This window comes from Mycotypha africana, assembly GCF_025528875.1.
Source record: "Mycotypha africana strain NRRL 2978 chromosome Unknown BDF20scaffold_3, whole genome shotgun sequence".
Taxonomy (NCBI): Eukaryota; Fungi; Mucoromycota; class Mucoromycetes; order Mucorales; family Mycotyphaceae; genus Mycotypha; species Mycotypha africana.
Window position 1 is genome coordinate 2174895 of NW_026515727.1, and position 20459 is coordinate 2195353.

Here is a 20459-nt window from a genome sequence, read left to right on the forward strand (position 1 = left end):
CTACAGAAGCCAAAATTATACTGATGGGCTTTGGCAATAGATCTATCTAAAGTGTTCTTGCTTTATTTTTAAAGCTCGTTCTTGTCTCAAAATGCTTATTATTATCCGCTCCTTTAAGACCCTAAGCTAGGGATTTGAATCTGGGATTCCTTGTAAGCATACTACAAATGACTTTCCGTTGACAGTTATATTTATTAATAACTGAGCCTTATACTAGCAGCAGTTTTGTATTACACTCTTATTTTTGTTGAATTTAAGATTTTTTCCACGGTTTAACCTAACGCAAACGTCCTGATACGGTATGCTTATTTGCTCATCAGCGCATATGGTGCTGTCTTCTTCTACTAAAGATAATACACGTAAATTTTAAGTTACAACAACGTGCATTGAGTTGTGTATCCATTGCCCTTGCAATTTATACACTGGGACTTGAGATTAGCAACAAGAACCGGAATACTATTCACCTCTTAGAAGCACATAATTGATAGCACTGTGTCAAACACATTCAATTCCTTAGTCTATAAACTTAGTACAGAAAGAAAACTAATAAACTACGGTTACTCTTTAGCTATTGCAAAGACACTGTTAAAAATGTACTGCACGATTTTCAGTTCTAGTACAACTCCTTGCAGCTTCTAACATATTAGTAACTTATTGACCAACGAAATCACGCCAATTATTGTTACAGCAACGAGAAGAACAAACAATTCATGAGGATGTGAGATCATAACTTACCAAAGATTTGCTTATGTGGCTAACCTTACTTTATAGCTCGAATGTTACATTGATGCGGTCTATCAGCTTCTGCTAAGCCAGTAGGTGATATCTCCTGACAGTGTTACCTTCATTGTACAGATGAGCAACTCTGCCTTCGGTTAGTATTAAAGAGCATAACGAGCCCCTCTTGAAAGGGTAAAAAATTATTTATAGTCATTTACTACAGACTTAACAACAAAAAAACAGAGGGAAAGGCCAAATACCTTTTTTTTTTTTTTGCTTTCTTTCTTTTCAAGGAGAAGAAAAAACTTCTGTTTCTTCATGGATGTATAATAAGTAGAAGTCTGACTTAATCCTTTAAGGTGCATAATAGGTATAAATACCGGTGATGTTATTCCACACCAAAAAGATTCAACAATTGCCATATATACCACCTTGAACCATAGATATAAGAGAAGAAGTTAAGTCATCAATGCCTTGCGTAGTTTCACTATTACAACCGTCGTACAGGAAAATTCGAACCAGACCATTATTCATCACTAAAATGTACCATTTGGCCTAAAGCAGCTTTTAGTACTTCAGCTGAATCTATCTACTACTTAAGGCATTGATATACTAATCTTAGGTGGACCTTGTCATCGTGAGACGTTTCCCTATCCTTTGCAGCAGTTTAGTTTTAAACCCCAGTGATAGACACAATTCTTGCAGTAATTTTTCTTTTTTTTTTTTTTTCTTGTATTTTAACACTAAAAACACTTGCTCAACGTTAATTCCAGCAAAAACTAGATTAAATGTCGTTAGCTGGCTATTTTTTTGGTAACGTCGACGAACAAGGTCGACTTGAAAGTGATCTAGACGATGTAATTTCTTTTGTTAAAGAGCGATTTGAAGTGCAAGATTCCTTGGTTAACAAATATAATGCAACAAATTGGTTACTTTTAGGAATTGAAAGAAACGTTATCTAGCGTTGATGCAAGCGTGATGTCGAGGATTTTTACCGAAGGTACTTTTGGCTTGGAATCAGCACGTCCTAAAAGCGCCTCTGCAGACGAAGATCAAGACGAAGAAGACGAAGAAGACGAAGACGATGCATCGAGTGCACTTGGCAGTAGCCGCATACCCAACATACCTACCCACCATGCGAAGGACGCCGTTGATTATTCTGATTTTGACGAAACTGTTCCTGACGACCAACAACAACAACAGTCAATACTGTCAGAAAAATATTTCAGACGTGGTATGGGTATTTTACAACAACAGCAGAAAAGTCTGCCAAGATCTAGACTATCACTCGTGACAGATAACTATGATGACGATGAAGAAGCGGAGGAGATCAGCACACAGCAAGCTGAAGCTTCGCGTACAGCAATGGTTGAAAAAGAGATGCAATTGGATCGACCAATAAAACAGGAAGGGACAACAGACACAATCATGGCTGCTGCACCTGCGTTGTCAGACTCACAGTCCATGGAGCCAACAGATAAGAAAGGAGTAGACATTCAAGACTTATTCCCAGGTTTTGAGAAATGTAAAATTCTAAAGTTCTCCGAGTTATTCATGCCGAATATACAAAGGCCACCAAAGCTAACACCTCATAAGAGAAGTAAGTACGACTTTTTTGTTTGGGTTTGATGTACATGGTTAAGACGATCTGTTGTTCAATGTTTGTTTTTTGCAGTCATTTTTGGTGATGGATACGAATATGAAATGGAACGTGATGAACGAGCAGCATTTTTGAGAGCGAGTAAATTTGATAGATTCAAAATTGAAAGGGCAAAGCAGACAAATAAAAAGAGAAAGATCGAAACATTACATGAAGAGAATGAGAGTAGTGAGGAAGAAAGCGAAGATGAGGAATATTTAGATGATTTAGCGGAAAGGGTAAGTTTTTTCTCAAATTATAGGTCGTTTGGCAAACTTCAATGTCAATAATGTACTATTATCTTCACTTTAGGCAAAAAAAGCAGAAAAGTTACCGCAGATTATTGAAGATGAAAAATTATATCATTCAGTCGTGCTGGATAATTGGGAAGATGATATAGTTTGGGATGATGATAAAATGGAAGAGGATAACACAAATACGAATGAGAATAACGATAAAGTGGTCTTGAAACATTTGAACATGAACCTAGAGGAAGGAGATTGGCTGAATGCAGTGATTTGGGATAGAGAGAAACCACCAGCTGATTCTTTGAAAATTGAACTTGATCTCAACGATCCCAATATGCTATTTGATGTAGAAGAAGTTGAAGCGAGTAAAGAACTTCTTATACAACCTAAACACGTAAAGAAGGGTCGTAAACCTTTGCCAAGGCCACTACCCAAGATTCAAATCTACCATACAGAAACGGAGCCTCACAATAAGCTACCATTGAATCGCTTTAATTTATCCAATGATAAACATTATGAATCTCATTTGGCGGGCAGATTGATTCGTGTTCGACAAACATTCGGCCAGTTAGTCGTACAACATGCGCTACCTGCACTGAAATTACATCCTGCATTATATAAGACAAAATTATCCAAACAAGAGTTACGGTCCTTCCACCGACCGTTATTACAATTGCCTACCAATACAGATATTACCTTCTCACGATTGAAAGCTAGCAAAAAGAGCAGAAGAAGAGATAAGAAGAAGAATAATGTTGAGGAAATCCGCAATACTAAGGAATTGACAATGAAAGATAGTTCACCATTTGTTCTCTTTGAATATTCTGAAGAAAATCCACCCATCATATCCAATGTGGGTATGGGTACACTTGTTATCAACTATTATCGAAAAACCGAGCCCAAAGACGAATTCGTCCCTAGTGCAGACATAGGTGAACCCTTTGTGCTGGACATTGGTGATACTTCCCCTTTCATGACATTCGGTAATGTAGAGCCTGGACAAACGATACCTGTGTACTATAACAATTTGATCCGTGCTCCTCTCTTCCGTCACAATGTTCGCCATACTGATTTCTTGTTCATCAAAAGCACTTATAAAGATCATACACGTTTTTACTTGCGTGAAATACCCACTATTTATACCATTGGCCAAGTATATCCGGTTCAAGAGGTGCCTGGTCCTCATTCGCGTAAAGTGACAACCACGATTAAGAACCGGTTACAAGTGGTTGCCTATCGATTAATCAAACGTAATCCTTTACATCGATTGAAAATGAGCAAGCTGGCGCAGAAGTTTCCTGAATACTCTGATATACAGATCAGACAGAGGTTGAAGGAGTTCTTAGAGTTTCATCGCCGCAGTAAAGACGGTGGAGGAGGATATTGGAAAACACGAGGCGGCGGTGATCCACCTAGCGAGGAAGACTTGCGAAAAATGGTAACACCAGAAATGGTCTGTCTGTATGAAAGTATGCTTGTCGGTGAGCGTCATTTACAAGATCTTGGCTATGGGGATGTGAATGATGACGATGAAACAGCCGAAGGTGATTCGAAACTGGAGGTAGAACAACAATTAGCTCCCTGGTTTTCTACACGTAATTTCATCAATGCTACTCAAGGAAAGGCTATGTTGAAACTGTACGGTGCGGGTGATCCCACAGGTCGCGGCGAAGGTTTTAGTTTCATTCGTGTGTCGATGAAAGATATTTTCTTGCGTGCTGGTGAATCAGCCGAAGAGAAACTGGCCCAAATTGAAGCCAGGCCTAAAAGTGCCCACAGATACAATGTTGCTGAGCAACAGCAAATTTATCGAGAAGAAATTGCTCGTATTTGGAAGGCACAGTTGGAGTCACTCAGCAATAAAGTGGAACCAGAGTTGTCAGACCATGAAGAAGACGATGAAGAAGGCAAAGATAACGAACAAGTTGATAGCCCGTCAGCGGTAAGTTTTTTAATTTATCCATCCTACTACTTTTCTTCTCCTTTTAATCATTCCCCCTTATCACTATACGTAGTCTGAGTATGACTGGAACCATCGCCCTGGCATGTCGCCCTCACCCGCTACACCTCATAGACGATATCAACGTGCTACTTCTGAGTTCGATGATGATGACGATGTTTCTGTCACCGGCAGCATGAGCTCTAACTATCATATCCAAAATCAGAACAAATACCTCATCATTAAACGTTTGATCCGCCAGAAGAACGGCGAAAAGGTTTGGCAACAAGAAGTCATCCGTGATCCTGTTGTAATCAAAGCCTACCTGAGACAGCGACAAATGATTGAAGAAGAGGCAACTAGTGCTGAGGCATTAGAACCCACGGATGACGAGGAAAAGAATGCTCGTATGAAGAAACGTATTCAAGACCAATTGGCGAAATTGAAACGTAATGCAGAAAGACGCCGACAACGTCAACTTGCTAAACAAGCTGCTCTGGCGGAAAATCCTGTGCTTGGTCTAATTAGAGGCAAGAGAGAGGGTGCCATGGTAATTTTTTTTTATTTTTTTTTGTTATAAAAGATATCATCTAGCTTTACGCGGTCTGGCAGTTAGTTTTTCTTTGTGGAGACTAATACAAACTCGTTTCTTTTCCAGCGTCGCTGTGGCAACTGTGGCCAGTTAGGACATATGAAGACCAACAAAAATTGCCCTAAGTTTTACCTCAATTTTGTCGATGAAGATGGTAACCCTAGAACACCAAATGCACCAAGTACACCATCCATTATTCCTTTGGACCAACAACAGACACACCCGAGCACACCGTCTTCCTCTCTCTCAGGAAACGCACCCAATAATAATAGTACTGAATTTAATTCTTAGAAGTATTGATATATAAACTGTTTCCATATAACCCCTGTTGCTCATATCAGTAATTATTTCCGATGCTTTTCATTGAAATTGAACAATACGACTATTTATGTCTTGACGAATAATTTTAACCGGCCCAATAGAACGCTCCAGTGTCCATCTTTTATTCTACATATTTGATTTATGTAAACTGAATCATGTAGGAGCTCAAAATGGTATGGGAAAAATAAAAAAGTTGGATTTAAATAAATGAAGACTCTGCATTTTCAATATCCATTCTGAGGCACCATTATGGAATCTGTCAGTTTCCGTGCTAATAAAAAGTACGAATGAAGCTGCAGGAATTGGTTGGGTTTCTTTTCGTACTCATAAATCCTTTGTTTCCACCACTTGCGCTTTGTAATGCGGAATCCGTTAATAGGAATACCTCAACTAGTATGCAGTGCAACCAAAAAGGATTGACTAACCAACCTATGCTCGAAATAACAGTAATCTTAATTGACTTCTCTTTAAACTATTTTGAATGAATGAGTTGCGTGGTACGAGAATTCACGCAACTTTGCGAGAATCGTCGCAAAAAGATAGTACGGCGTGGAAACAACACTTTTGCAAGAAATGTCGCAGTTTATAACAATGCATTATAAAACGCATGTTGCGTGAAAACGTGCAAATTGATTCTTTTGCCTGAAAGCATGCAATTTGATTAATTTTTCGTCTACCGTTCACCTATGCTTCGTAGCAGGAATTCTGGCTCAATTAATTGCGCAGTAAATTACATTTACAGTATATCCTTTTATTTGTATAATAATACTATTCTATCATGAGTTTGGGACATCTTTGCGACTCATTTGTTTCCCATTTTTTTTGAAGAAGTTCATACAGAAATTTCCCTACACTTGAATGTTGTACGCATATTTCTTGCTTATATTGAAATATTTTCGTCTACCTCTTCAGCTTTACCTAAATGTATATTTGTATTTGAAGGTAGTAGCATCGTCCCCTGATATTATCTCCTTCAAGTTCTGTCGTCAAAGCCTTAACGAATAGGAAATATACGCTCCAATGATGATAATTATATATGTCATTGAGGCAAAGTATGGATAGGATTTTATGACGTTAAACGATTGCTATGTATCTCCAATCCTCTACAAAATGTCCACAATTCAAATTGTAAATAAGAAAGAATGATATATGCAAAAACCGCGTCTATTGGTATGCAAGTCCTGATGTAGTGTATCTATTATATACTCTATATGTATGTGTACATGTATAAAATCAGCTTTCAAACTGATACTAGCCATCACTCTTCGTCTTCAACGCGAACCACTCATTAAGGTACACTATTTTATAGAATCTACGTGAAATGAACCAGCATGGCTATATAACATTGTTATCAATCAGCAAAACTCAGTATAAGTGAACTGCTTCATTTTATTTTTTATTTTATTTTATTTTCATTTTCTATTTTGAATTATAATATGAAAAAAAAAGGTGTTGATGTTCTAGCCTACTTTCTAGGAAAGTAGTTGCCCAGGCAGCCCCCACGAGGAGAGACATCAACATGGCTGCCCATGGGACTGGTTGACATTAACCTTATGCTACCGGCTCACGAGGAACCGACAGACACCTATTTCAGGCAAGTGGCAACAACCAGCATTACACATGAATAGAAGAACCATCATAATACAATAGGAGTACTAGGCCCATCTACACAGAGGAAACCAGTTTAGAAATCAAAGCTACTGCAATATTTGTGCTGAGCTGATTTCTGAGTAAAGAAAAAAGAAGCGGAAATTCAGAAAAATGAGCGCCTTTATATACTTTTTGAAAACAATTGTAACTCCTTTTAAAAGACTGCTTTTTGACCCAATAGAAGTCATAAAAATTGGTCTCCTGTTAAAAAAATGCTCTTCTGCAGCTAAAGTATTCATATACAGCAATAAAAATGTGAATCCGCGCAAGTTTGTGCCTTAACTTTGATTTTCCATTTTTAAATGCCCCCGAGTTAAGCTATGAAAGCATTAGCTCACTTTTTTCCTGGACATCCTGCAAAGTGAATTGCAATTGGGGAGCAAGCATTCCACCTGTTGCAATGAAAATCAGGCTGCATTCATTCTTTAACGAGATCAGCATTTTTGTTCATCAGCTGATTTGAAAAGAGGCTTTCTGCCCCACTTCTGTATGTGTATTGCTCTCTGATACAATAATCTGAGAGAATTTGTTAGTGAAGAAGGATTTCTCATCTTTTCAAAAAGCTCATAATACACCATAACTTCTTCGCAATCTTCATAAAGCAAGAACCGAAGAAATGTATAGGATTTGAAAGTCAAATCTTGGCTAATCTTTCGTGTATTGGCAGGCAAATTAAGGCAAATTATATAATTTTATTTAATACAGAGTGTTTCGCTGTCCTTTGAGTTGTAACATAGCACTTGTCTGCAAAAAAGAAAACAAACCAGAGGTGCAAATCATGACTTAAAAGTGTTAAGCAGAAAGTCAATAGGGCTTCTGATATACGAATGTTACGAGATGGTTCTGAGCCAATCTTTTCAATTCTGGAAACATGTGGTTTAGTCAGATTGTGTACTTTATCTTCAAATTATGGGTATTTGCCTAATTTAGAGACGAAAAGGCTGAAGCAATTCCCAACTAAAAATTTTGTTGTCTTTTTTTTTTTTCTTCACTACAAACTTCCTATGTCTAATATTGCAATAAAGCAACCTACAAAGAGTATATTAAAACATACCTATTCTGAAGAACACCATCAGCTCAAAAATAGACAGAACGAAAGCTTGAATAACAACGTCAATAATCATATACATAACCCTTCGACTTGGTTCACGAAATTCAACTCCATTCCAAATAGAGACGATTTGGCATTAGCGTTTACCAATACTACTACAACGAATGCAGCAAAAACAACAACTCAAACACACAGACTACAAAGCTTTTTAGGCAGTCTACGAAAAGTTTCTCCGCAACAGCAGCAGCAGCAGCAGCAGCTAATAAAAGAACGAAACAATAACAACAACAATAGCAGTAGTATCGACGAAGAATTGATGAGTAAAGAATTAGCACCGAGACAACTTAGACGAGTTCGGTTCCCTGTAAAAAAAAATATATCGACAGAATATATATTCCATAAAAATGATGATACCCATATAGATAAGGAGAGATTACAACGACGGCGACAAGAAGCTGAAGAAGAGCAAGAGTCTATCCATATCCAAACTGCAGGCCAGCTATTGTCACTTTATGAATCCATTTGTAGAAATAAGCAAGAACCAACAATCGACCTTTTAGTGACAAAACTGATAGTAATATCATCCATGTTCATTTTGAAAGAAAAGAAAAAACGAAATTTAAACAACTGACAAACAAATTGCCTACCTATCTATTGTAGACACAACCTAATATGACCAATTTAAGGAAATTAGACTTGACAAATCAGCCATTGAATAGAAATAATGTCTCACCACTTGCAGATCTCCTGTGCATTGATTTTGGTATAAGAGAGCTTGTACTAAACAACTGTAAATTGGAAGATGATGTAAAATGGACAAAAACAAAAAGAGGAAAAAAGAACACTCTATAAGTTGAATTAGTCAATAGTCGTTGACCTGAACTCGTATTCTTGTTGTCCGTCTAATGATAGGCTGTCAAGATCCTTATGAGCAGCTTATTGGATAATGATCCTATCGAACAATTAGGACTTGCGGAAAATCCTAAATTGACGACAAATGGGTTCAAATATATAGCTATCTATATTAAAGCAGTAAGTTGATGTGGCATTATGAATATGAACGTATCGACAGGACGTAGAGGACTAAAAGCAACACTTGTGTCGTAGTCTAAACAATTGTCTAAGCTGGATTTATCCAATAATCAACTCCAGAAGAAGAGCTTACAATATATATTAGCTGCTGCTTCTGTGACGAAAGCAATGTCACCTCGACTGAGCCATCTTGTGTTGAACAACTGCAATTTGAAAGGACCCCAGTTAGAAGTGCTTGCTTCGAGTATTCGAACATCATCCATTAGAAAGCTTTCATTGAGGAATAACCGTATCACTCACCATGGTGCACTTTCCATCGGTGTCATGTTACGTGACTATGACAGCCTCAGCGGCAACAAACAACAGCAGGGCTTGAACACGCTATGGCTGGATCATAATGAAATTGGCCTAGGCAATGGCATTCAATATTTAGCCCAAGCATTGAGAAGGAATCAGAACCTTTATCATTTGTCGATGAGAGATTGCAAAATAGATGGGAAAGGATGCACATTACTAGGAGAAGCATTGAAATACAATCAACATCTGAAAAAACTAGACCTTGGCTATAATCCACAACTATGTACCGAAGAAGGAATAGCCATGCTGGGGCAAGCACTAAGAATAAATAAAGTATTGACCGAGTTGAATTTTGCAGATACAGGCTTAGGGACAGGAGGTAAAGAATGAACAGACAAGAGGATATGAGTAATAAATGGTATTGCATTTCAACGAATGGGATTGGGTCTCACGTTGACATTATATGTATGTAGCTACCATTACACTAGCAGAGTGTTTATCCGGAAATACATCACTCGAATATCTGGATCTTTCCAATAATGCATCTATAGGTTTAGCCGGCTGTATGGCCATTGCAGCCGCTGTACAAGTGAACCATGTTATTTCTCACATTGATCTTGGTATTCCTGTAAGTCGATATTTCTTTCATAGGCAGATTATTGTGGTCGTTCCAACTCTTTTGAATTGCGATAACAAAAAAAAAAAACTCATTCCATTGCCTAACCGTCTTTATTAGAGAGAGAATCAAGATATGGTGGATGTACACAATGGAATCATCGCAGCGTGTACGAGAAATGCACTTAAAAAAAAGGAGACCGAAGAGCAAGAACAACGACCCTCTCTTCCCCCAAGAAGCGACAGTGATAGTAGTCATAGCAAAAAAAGTTTGAATTTAACAGCGCACGCAACAGCCAGATTATCATTAGCGGAAAGATTAGCGGCTGTCACTAAGAACGCCAGTAATAGACGCAGCTTATCCAGAACCTCTTCTGAAAATTCGTTGGATAAATTCACCATGACCAGACCCATTGGATGCGACTCTACATTAAAAACAGCTGGGAAACCAAGCGACAATGGTTCTAACGCCAGCGAGGATATTTCTCGTCTGATTCAGGAAGCATTGGATGATCTCGGTCATTTGGAGTGTGCTTTGAATAGTGAGAAGCAAGTACATGATGATGACCTTGATACTATTGCGAATAGATGCAAAATGAGGCATAACATGATTTGTCTAGAGATACCCTCTGTGACAGATGCCGTACAGTTAGGTACGACTGCATAACAGTGTGCTTTGCTCTCATCTATTCGGATCTTATTTTTTTTACTGATTTCATTTGCTTTTAGAGTTGTTGCTAAGTCTCAATGATAGGCTAAATACAGTGATAAATGCGTATGAAGGAAGAAAAGCAAGGACTGCGTTATCGACCAATGGCAACGACCTTCTGCTACAAAAGACAGATACAGAAAGCATGACTCCTTCTTTTGAGATTGGTGATGAAGAGGACGAGGACGACGATGAAGACGATTATTTGGAAGAGTTACGTGACGAGATGACGGCAGAGGAAGGTGCGGCCTTTTTAAAAGCGAAAAAAAGTGATACAAATACAGTGGTAGATGCGGCGTGAATTGTAGCAGGAGAGTAAACGATAGACTTTGAAGATGTATGATCATTTGTAATAACCTTGTAAAAATAGAATACCATTGTTTCTAAAACAATAAACATTTCAGATAGAGCCTTCTTTGCCTTCTCTACTTTTTTGTGTAACAATATCAATTGAAACAAGCGGAATACAGGATATCAGCAAGTGTCTGTTGAAGCTCATGTCCAATGCCTCTTAGGAGTGGCATCAGGAGGATACAGCGCTCAGGCCGAGAGTCTGGGTGTAGATTTGGAGGCCGCTCATGGCCTGCCTCTCACTCTGGCTTTCTATTTCACGCTCCGATTTTAACCCTATTACATCTTTCATTCGCTTATTCTTTTCCCTTTTCTTTTTTCTGCTTCTTTATTTTATTTTATTTTTTGTTAAGAATAAAGTACTATGAGCTCTTCTGTTTCCTCTTTTGACGGGAATAGTGATAGAGATTCGCTCTTCCAAAAGAATTATGTAGAGGGTATCGCTTCGGCATCTTCTTCGACGGTGGGTGTACCAGCTATCAATGCACCCATCACCAGCTCGACGATGATAGCTCCAACGCTTCGGCATTCTTATTTAAGGAAAACCGACCTTTTAGATACGCTAGATACAACCACCAACCGATTACGTGATACAGACGCTTGGAGTGTGGCAGCGACGATTGATGATCAAGAAAGTGTGATAAGTGCTCATGGAAATCCGCCTTCGATTATTACTAGTAGTAGTCGTATGACGATGGATAGAGAAACAGACCTATATAACGAAGACGTCGATGAAGACGAAGAAGCAGGAGGCGAGGAGGATAGATCGAGTGTGGTATCGTCCATTCGAAACATTCGTATTACGCATTCTCACACTCGCCACAGTAGCCACAACAACAACAACAACAACAACAACAACAACAACAGTAATAATAATAACAGCAACAATAACAGTATGCCACAAGCACTTCATAGTAACAGTAGCATGAATCATCCACCGTCCATAGTAGGTAGTTTACCATCTATTATACCACACATTATAGAAGATGATGAGGATAAAGGATCTCGCTCCAATGCAGCAGAGTTTGGTGATGACGGAACTCGTTCTGCCGCAGCTGATTTCGACGACCACAGTAGTGTGACATCGGATTCCGTCCATGAGGATTCTCTTCACCACGGCCATCCTCATCGTCATCACCATCAGCACCTACACCATCATCATAGTGTGGTGGATGATCAAATCATGGCACCGCCCCAGCCTCAACCAAGCTTTGCTGCCACAGCCAGTGTGGTGTCGACCAAATCGTATGCTGAGCTGTTGGAAGAGAACGATCTGTTACAACAACAACTGCGTGCTATGCGCATCCAAATGAAACATCAAGAAGAGATGATTTATCATTTACGACAACTGACAGAATGCAATGACGAAGTGTATGGCAAAGCACTTCATTTATCACAAATCAAAGAAGAGGATTTGAAAAAGATCAATAGTCTCAGTATCGGTGGAAGAAGCAGTAGCCGCAGCAGCAGCACCCACAGCGGTAGAGCGGGTGGAGATGCCACCTCCGGTAGTTTATTGATGACCGCGAATTTGAACTCGATCGATTACAGTCAAATCGCTCCTATTGTGAATGCACGGACGTTAACTCAAAAGTTGGTTCGTTTGGCAGAGACAGTGACGCGATTCTCGCAATCCGCGGCCATCAATGAAGAATGGAGTTTGAGACTTGAACAGGTGCTCTATTTGCGCATCATGGAAAGCTATCTTGGTTCGCTTCCGTTTGGTACGGAAAATCAGCATTTACTCAACACAGCTTATTCTGATCAAATTCGTCGGTTCCATAATACCCTGGGAGCTAATTTTGCCAAATGGTATCGTCGTCAAACAGTTCAATCCCTATCGTTAAACCCGGCCACGAAAGAATATTTACAGCATATGAGAAGTTATGTCACCGAACAAATGCTTGGTATAGTCAATACTATGTTGCAAGCCGCGGCAGCAGCAGCAGCAGCAGCAGCAGCAACAGCAGCTACTTCACCCACCAAAGAGGGTCATGATACGGAAGAACATTCTCTGGACGATAACGATGCAAAGGGGAATAAAGTGGAAGAAGGAGATGACATGGAAGATGTACAACAGATGACGACGACCCGTGCTACCCATGAGAATACAACGACAGCGACATCCCAACCAACAGCAGCCGTAGCACCGCCTACAGCTGCTTTATTAGACCAGAATAATTTGCACCTTTGGAATGAATTATTAGAGCTCTGCTCTGCTTTGTCATTAGAAATTCATGGCGGAGATGCTGATGTAACGGCACAAATCATTGCTGTAGGAAGCAAATACGATGAAGAAATCATGGCTCCTATTGGAGACGATTTGAAGAATACCAATATTAAGGATAAGGCTGTGAAAATGGTAGTGAGTCCATTATTCGTAGACGAAGATGAAGTGGTTTTATTGCCTGCTCGAGTAGTGCTTGAATGATGATGAGTGTTTCTTTATCCAGACTATTTAGCCCAAAAAAACCAGACTAAAAACCGTCCCCCCCCCTTCCCCCACTGAATTTTAAACGAGAAATATGCCCCGCAATTTAAACAACCAATCATATGAGGAAATCTTTCAATTTTCGCATGAATAAAACGGCTTATGTGTGACCCTGAAATTGGAACAAAAAAGTAAAAAAAGACAAAAAAAAAGTGTTTTGGTTTCAATCCCATTTTTTATGTCTTTTTACTTTTTTTTTTTTTTTTTTCCCTAAAAAGTTACGCTTATAGCTTTTTTTGTTGAAATAATGAACCATCCGTCGTCTTGTCATTGCGTGATTAAGCAAGCGCTAGACAAAGAAAAGTTGGACATTGAAATTATAAATGCAGAAAAAGTTCAGTCAACAAAAAGTAGTAATAAACGTGGCAACAGCAGCAACAATAGCAGCAGTATGAGTAGTGGATATCATGTATACAAAATAACGACTTTTTGTGACGAGGTATAGATAGAACGAGTGTTGAGCATGATATGGATCTATGAATCAAAGAATGTCTTTTGTTTTTGTCTAGATTGTGAAAGAGACAAGTCGAAGATATAGCGAATTTGCATCACTGCGACAATCTTTGATTCGATTATATCCGAGTTTGATTATCCCTCCTATACCAGAAAAGCACTCTATAGGTACAGAAAAAGCATTTACTACTTTTGATGTCATAGTGCCCTCTAATCACACCCCCACCTGCAGCGGACTACACTTATACAACGCAAAAGAAGAGTAAAGAAGATACTGCTGTTATTCATAAACGAAAGAGAATGTTGGATAGATTTTTAAAGAGGACAGCTGCGCATCCTATTTTGAGAAATGAACACCTCTTCCATTCCTTTATTGATGGAAATGAGACCTGGGTAACAAATAACTGAACAGGGTTTGTGTAAAGACTACCATTACTGATATTTACATGCTCCTCCTTCCCCGTACACACACACACATACATACATACACACGACACACCACTGTCACAGTTAGCATCTATAGCCAATCTACCCAAGGATCCTCTCTTATCCGTACTGGAACACAGCTTTACTTCATCTATCACCAACAACCTTCCAACCACTTCTTCATCATTCTCATCGAATAACGTCATACCCATTCCTACTTTATCTTACACACTGAAATACCCTGACAAAGAATTTGAATCTTCCGAGTATAAGCTAGGTAAAGCAGCTCAACACTCGGTATTGCAGTTTGAAAGAGCTCAAAAGAAGATGATGAGAAAATGGACAGGCAAGTATCTCTCTCTCTCTTTTTTTTTTTTTGTTCTGTAGTACTTTTTCGAAAATTGCGATAGAGAACGTTTTTCTCATTTTGCGAGCAATGTCATTTTGGGTATGACGCCTATAGATCTCGCCACAGATTATGCTGACTTAGGGTCTGCCTATCAAGCACTGAGTCTAAATGAGTCTGATAGAGACGTGGCCGATTCTATCAAGAAAATGAGTCGAGCGCTTGAAGAAGGCTCTCATCAGTCGACGAAAAAAATGGTCGAGTTATTGGAAAGTGAGTTTTCTGAACATGTGCAGGATTATATTCAATACTTGGCCATGGCGAAACAAGTGTTGAAATACCGTCGTTTAAAGCAAGCACAGTTAGAATTGGTGGAAGATGCGATTGTATCCAAAAAGGCTCAGTTACGCAACCTGACAAAGACAGAGGAAAAATCACAACAGTTGAGAAAAATGATGAGCAGTCAGGATGAGGCCCCTCTTGGAGGCCCAACAACAGAGCAAGAAGAGCAGCAGCAGCAGCAGCAGGAGGAGGAAGAGGAGGAGGAGGAGGCTGCTGTCCCTAGCCGGATCGCAAGAGACCAGAACGTTACAACGCGTCAAGATCAAACGATGGGTCACAGTAGCAGTAGTAAGCATCATTTTGATACAGAGTCTATTGAAGAGGGTTTTTCGGCTATCGTGAAAACCTCGTCCAACGGGTCGGTTCTATCCAGCAGTAACCCTAGTCAAGACGAAGATGAAGAACAGCACAGCCCATTGGACTATCCAACGAATGCGAGCGCACCTACGATGCGTGCTTCAAGACTTCAGACGAGAAAATGGTCGTCGCCTAGAAAACTATTATCTGCTGTTACGTACACAATACAAGGCATGATGGATACAGACCCTGAACAAACACGACGAAATCAAATCCAAAAATTAAAGGATACTCTATGGCAGGTAAACTTTTTTTTTTTTTTTGAAATAAATTGTTACTGGTGGATGAGAATCTGACTTGGTACGGACAATATGTGTAGTTGGAGGAAGCCAAAGTGAGGTTGAGACAAGAATTAAAAGAGATGGGTCAAACGATACATGAGGAACTTGATCGATTACACATTCAGAAAGACACGGAAATAAAAAAGATGCTGATCTCCTTTGCGAAAATACACGTGTCTTATTGTCAACAAGTAAGTGACATGTTTCTCCTCGTTAGGTACATACGTTTATATGTTTCTTTGAATGAATAGAATTGTGAATTATGGAAAAAGATGAAAGAGGAAGTGACTTTTGTCATCAAAGACCTGTGAGCTCTTATAGAGTGACGAGCATTGTAGCCATGCGCTATTTTTTGGATCTTATCCTATGGTAACGAATGTACGATGAAGATGAGGAAGGCAGCAGTAAAAGAGAAACAAGTAAAGAATACCCAATTTACACTAGAGTGAATGAAAAAAAAAAAAATGGTAGCTCTCAAAAAGTGATACCTATACATATCCTCTTTCTTTTTATTTTTGGATGACAAGAAATAGTATAAAAAGCAGTAGTAGTACTCGTAGGAATAGGGTAGTAGTAGTAGTCGTAGTCGTAGTAGTAATAGTTGTTGTTATCGTCGGCAAAGGAGGGGCAGCATGCGAGGAAGGAAAAGTATATTACAAAACAGAAAAAAAAAAAAAAAAAAAAAAAAAAGTCGTTCATGTTGTTGTTGTTGTCGTTTCGTTGTATAGGTTGATGAGTGGGGGAGATGATCAGATCCTAAAAGTTTTCACGCATGAATTCAAAGAAAGCAAAGTTATCAGGATGGGCACCGTATTTGTAAACAAATTGAGAAGCCAAATAAGCACCAAAGATAGCCTTGACATAGTTTTCAGGCACACGCTGTAGTAAAGTGGAGAGACCGACAGTATCTAACAACAACTTGGGGAAAGCTCTCGTCAGCACAGTCGTACGTAGAGTTTCATTCTCCCACAAATTAGAGCTTTGCAATTGAGCTTGCAAGTGAACAATGGCCGTCGACAGTTCATCCGAGAGAATAGAGATGGGGGTTCCGGTACGCTCATGTTCGCGCCAAAGGGCTTCGAATTCAAGACGGGCATTGTTTTCAATAATGTGTTGTACTTCTTTGACGTACGCTTCGTAGAAAGCAGGCACGACGTCACCACTGCCCTTGACACACATGTTTTCTTCAAAGCTGTCATCATCGAACGCCAAAGCCGCCAACACTTCGAGAGAGGAGGAGGTGACACCGCCCTTGTTCGCTGAGGCATCCTTGAAGATAATGATACCGGCTTTTTCAAGACGAAGACGCGCTTCTTGCGTAAAGAACAAGTTGGCGCCTTCGACAATATACTTAAAGAGAGGACCCTTGCCGCAATCGATCAGTTGCTGAACATTGTCCAGGCCAACGGATTCAGGGCGACCGCCACAGGGAACAAAGACAGTGGCTTGGGCCAAGGGGTTGGTGTGGAACGTATTACGGAACTGCAGACCATTTTCCACGACCGTGCCATCGAACAAGGTGATGTTGTCCTCGTCGACCAGCACACGGAAGCCTCGAGGAGACAATAAACGGACGTCAAAGTTGCTGATCATCAAACGGGACTCGGCCAAACGGAGCATTTCTTTGCGATCAATACCGTCCGCATCGTAGAGGACACCTGAGCCATCGACGATGGCGATGGTCTTGTCGTGGGAGATCTTGATTTCGTTCGAGCCCAAGTCACCATCGGGACCGCCCGTCTGCACCTTGGTCATCTCTTCTTCCTTCAATCCCAGCTTGCGATAGATACCCAAGACGTATTGGTGCACCGAACGTGTGGTCTTACCATACTTGTCGTGAGGAATGCCACCCATGGATTGACTCTTCCCGGTCGTGAAGGCCTTCCAGAAGGAAGCACCGCGACGTCGGGCATGCTGAGAAGCCCAATCCATGTACTCGGCGGTGCCTTCATCAGGACCAAAGAACAGAATTTCAGGTTGGCCGACGAGGTCGACGAGCTTGTCCTTGATGCCGATCGTCTCACCGTCAATCAACAAGTCGAGCATGGAATCGACGTACTTTTCAAAGGCCACGAGCGGCTTGTCTTGTTGGTCCACGTCCAGCAAGATGGTCCCCTTGGAGCCTCCTTCGGGGATATCCTTGTTTTTGCGATGCTGCGTATTGGCCAAGTTGTAGTTTTCATCAAAGAGAGTACGCAAATTGATCGAGTAAGCTTCACGGTTACGCGAGCGGATCATACGAATACCACCACGAGCCACATCGCTGAATCGAATATGGAAGCCACGGAATTCAGAGCCGACGACCAGGAACATGCCATAAGGCGCGGTAGGGTATTCAATCTCTGGCAAGAAGTGGGGGTCCAGTCGGAACGACAAGGCGACTTTGGTGGATTGGTAAAAGTTGGTCTTGAGAATGTGTTTGTTGAAGGTCAAGAAAGACTCAAAGACCAACTGTTCATGAGCGTTGGTGGTGACGGATTTGATACGCTTACTCAATTCCTCGACCGACAATGCTTCCATGTTGGTGAGACGCTGATAGGAGATGGTGGGTTGCAAAGAGGCCTCACGCTGATTGACGTAGTGCGTCGTGGCAAAATTGGCATACAGCACTTTGATCAGTTCGGGATAGCGCTTCATGATGTCCAAGATGTACTCACGGGTAAAGGTGTCTTGACGGAGACGTTTTTTCAGTTTGGAAAGGACCTCTTCATGCACGGGATTGTTGCGGTCCAAAATGGAGGTGAGACTGAGATATTCTTTACCAAGACGGTTTAGGAAATGTTGAGCAAAAATCCAAGCCACGTAGCCGTAGACCATTTCCTGAACAGAGAGCTTGTTTGTTTGGAAGTAATGTTGGAGAGGTGTTTTGGGCAAACAGTACAAGAGAGAGGCTTCTTTCATGACTTGATAGATGGAATGCTCAATGGGAACAGCCTTGGAATTGGGCACAGGATGCAAGTAAAGACCGATGATGGTGACACCATTCGAGAATTGTTCTAATCATGAGGACCACAGCCGTCAGTCAAGGTGGAAGCCTTTTTTTTTTTTTGGGCAAAAAGATGAGAAACTTACCAACATATTTACGAGTGGAGTATAAATCATAATAATGGTACAAATCAGAAATCGCAGAGAAGAATCCCTTGGTGCTTCTTTGACGATAACCAATGATCAAACGCTTTTCTCTTGTGCCTTTGACTTCATACATTTCAATGACAGGGCCTGTGCGTTGCAAGACGGTCTGCATCATCTCTTCATACAACTTTAATGTATAATCGGTCGCTTTACGTAAAAAGTTCTTATCGGCCACCTGTTGGATATCCATTTCCTGTGCAAGCGTAGGCGTTGTGGTTTCGAATTCACAGCGAGTGACAAAGTAGCTTCGAAGCTGAGACGTCAATTTACCACCGCCATTGGAGCTGGAACGATAAGATTCGACACGATAGGCTTCAGAAGGCGTGGAATTATCCAGGAATTTTTCATCAATGGCACGTTCGTGTTGAGGACCGTAGATCTGAGACACACCAGGCGTGGAAGAATGGATGTAGACAGCAGCATCCGCGGTTTCTTTCTGAAGATTGATGTCGAGGACATTCTCGTTTTTGGTGTAGGCAAGTATTTTAGCACCGTAAAGGGACATGATGTGATTGGCAATGGTTTCCACGCTTTCCAAGGCAAAATAGTAGTCATCTATATTTAAATTACTTTTTTTTTTTTCCAAAAAAAAAAAGTTTCAGTGATTGCTGCAGGCTTCACCAACAAAACATCCTAGCCTCCCCTCCCCTCCCCTCCCCCCCCTTGATGGCCCAAGTAATCAGGGAAACCCCTCACTCTGTCTATAGTTGGTTTACCTGTAGAACCATTGTACTTCATTTTGCACCAATTCCTTGGGTAAGAAACCAAGCTTGTCAAGATACTCACAGACCTTTAACATTTGACTTTCCTTTTCGGCAAAGACGTTAGCAGCATAGCCACTTTCATTACTGATGATATGTGTAGTATCTCTCATTTTTGTAACAGTGTTTTCAAGTAAATGTGAAAGAAGAAAAGAAACAAGTCAGAATTGAGAATAAATAAAAAGAGAGAGAGAAAAAAAAACGAATAATCAAGGTTTGAAACTATTTGTTGATTCTGACGACTCATATTTATATGAAAAAATAAAATAAAAATATTAGTCATTGCTTTGATGATGAGCTTTTTTTCTTTTTCCCATTTTTTTTTTTTTTTTTTTTTTTAGGCACAGGGAAATAAAGAACTCATTTTGGCGTCAAAGCAAAACGGTTGCTATGTTTCCAAAAATACCCTTTTTGCCTATTCATTTTTTGATTGGTTGGATCGTGAGAAAAAATGCATGTGCGTTGTTTCAACTTTATTATCAAGGGAGGCGCGGTGAAAGAAAAAAACCCTCCCGTCCCTTTCCCTCATCCTCTTTCCAGATCAACAATACAACGCATTTCATTCTTCTGATGAAAAGGACAGGTCCAGCCTTTCACATTTGTCATATGCACAACAAAAAAGATCCGTCTGTGTGTGTGTGTGTGTGTGTGTGTGTGTGTGTATGTGTGTCTAGGCTTTTTCATGTGCGCGTGTTGTAGATGGTTT

At 40.2% G+C, this 20459-nt stretch overlaps 6 protein-coding genes across 6 annotated transcripts; 5 read left to right on the forward strand and 1 right to left on the reverse strand.

Moving 5' to 3' along the window:
* Positions 1-1508: 1508 nt before the first annotated feature.
* BDF20DRAFT_911775 (uncharacterized protein) lies at positions 1509-5429 on the forward strand (the record flags this gene model as incomplete). The annotated part of the gene is made up of 6 exons (XM_053083875.1): positions 1509-1577; positions 1660-2320; positions 2396-2598; positions 2672-4549; positions 4623-5096; positions 5205-5429. 6 exons carry the CDS (start codon positions 1509-1511, stop codon positions 5427-5429), a joined length of 3510 nt encoding a protein of 1169 aa, XP_052938506.1.
* Positions 5430-5746: 317 nt separating this feature from the next.
* Positions 5747-7087, forward strand: BDF20DRAFT_834196 (uncharacterized protein; the record flags this gene model as incomplete). Its single annotated transcript, XM_053078719.1, has 5 exons — positions 5747-5852; positions 6243-6401; positions 6507-6587; positions 6697-6752; positions 6944-7087. 5 exons carry the CDS (start codon positions 5747-5749, stop codon positions 7085-7087), a joined length of 546 nt encoding a protein of 181 aa, XP_052938507.1.
* A 982-nt stretch (positions 7088-8069) lies between these two features.
* On the forward strand, positions 8070-11256 carry BDF20DRAFT_861298 (uncharacterized protein). The gene is made up of 6 exons (XM_053080573.1): positions 8070-8734; positions 8821-8967; positions 9073-9192; positions 9268-9868; positions 9963-10117; positions 10226-11256. The coding sequence occupies exons 1-6, from the start codon at positions 8114-8116 to the stop codon at positions 10769-10771; spliced, it is 2190 nt and encodes a 729-aa protein (XP_052938508.1). The 5' UTR covers positions 8070-8113; the 3' UTR covers positions 10772-11256.
* A 738-nt stretch (positions 11257-11994) lies between these two features.
* Positions 11995-13822, forward strand: BDF20DRAFT_861302 (uncharacterized protein). The gene has a single exon (XM_053080574.1). The coding sequence runs from the start codon at positions 12060-12062 to the stop codon at positions 13593-13595; it is 1536 nt and encodes a 511-aa protein (XP_052938509.1). The 5' UTR covers positions 11995-12059; the 3' UTR covers positions 13596-13822.
* Positions 13823-13863: 41 nt separating this feature from the next.
* On the forward strand, positions 13864-16522 carry BDF20DRAFT_955040 (uncharacterized protein). Its single transcript, XM_053084906.1, has 9 exons — positions 13864-14094; positions 14165-14276; positions 14341-14501; positions 14619-14884; positions 14969-15467; positions 15630-15821; positions 15899-16051; positions 16112-16279; positions 16394-16522. Exons 1-8 carry the CDS (start codon positions 13903-13905, stop codon positions 16169-16171), a joined length of 1635 nt encoding a protein of 544 aa, XP_052938510.1. The 5' UTR covers positions 13864-13902; the 3' UTR covers positions 16172-16279; positions 16394-16522.
* Positions 16518-20052, reverse strand: BDF20DRAFT_861316 (Glutamate/Leucine/Phenylalanine/Valine dehydrogenase-domain-containing protein). The gene is made up of 3 exons (XM_053080575.1): positions 19709-20052; positions 18933-19561; positions 16518-18856 (listed from the first exon to the last, which is right to left on the reverse strand). Exons 1-3 carry the CDS (start codon positions 19864-19866, stop codon positions 16617-16619), a joined length of 3027 nt encoding a protein of 1008 aa, XP_052938511.1. The 5' UTR covers positions 19867-20052; the 3' UTR covers positions 16518-16616.
* Between the last annotated feature and the right edge of the window lie 407 nt (positions 20053-20459).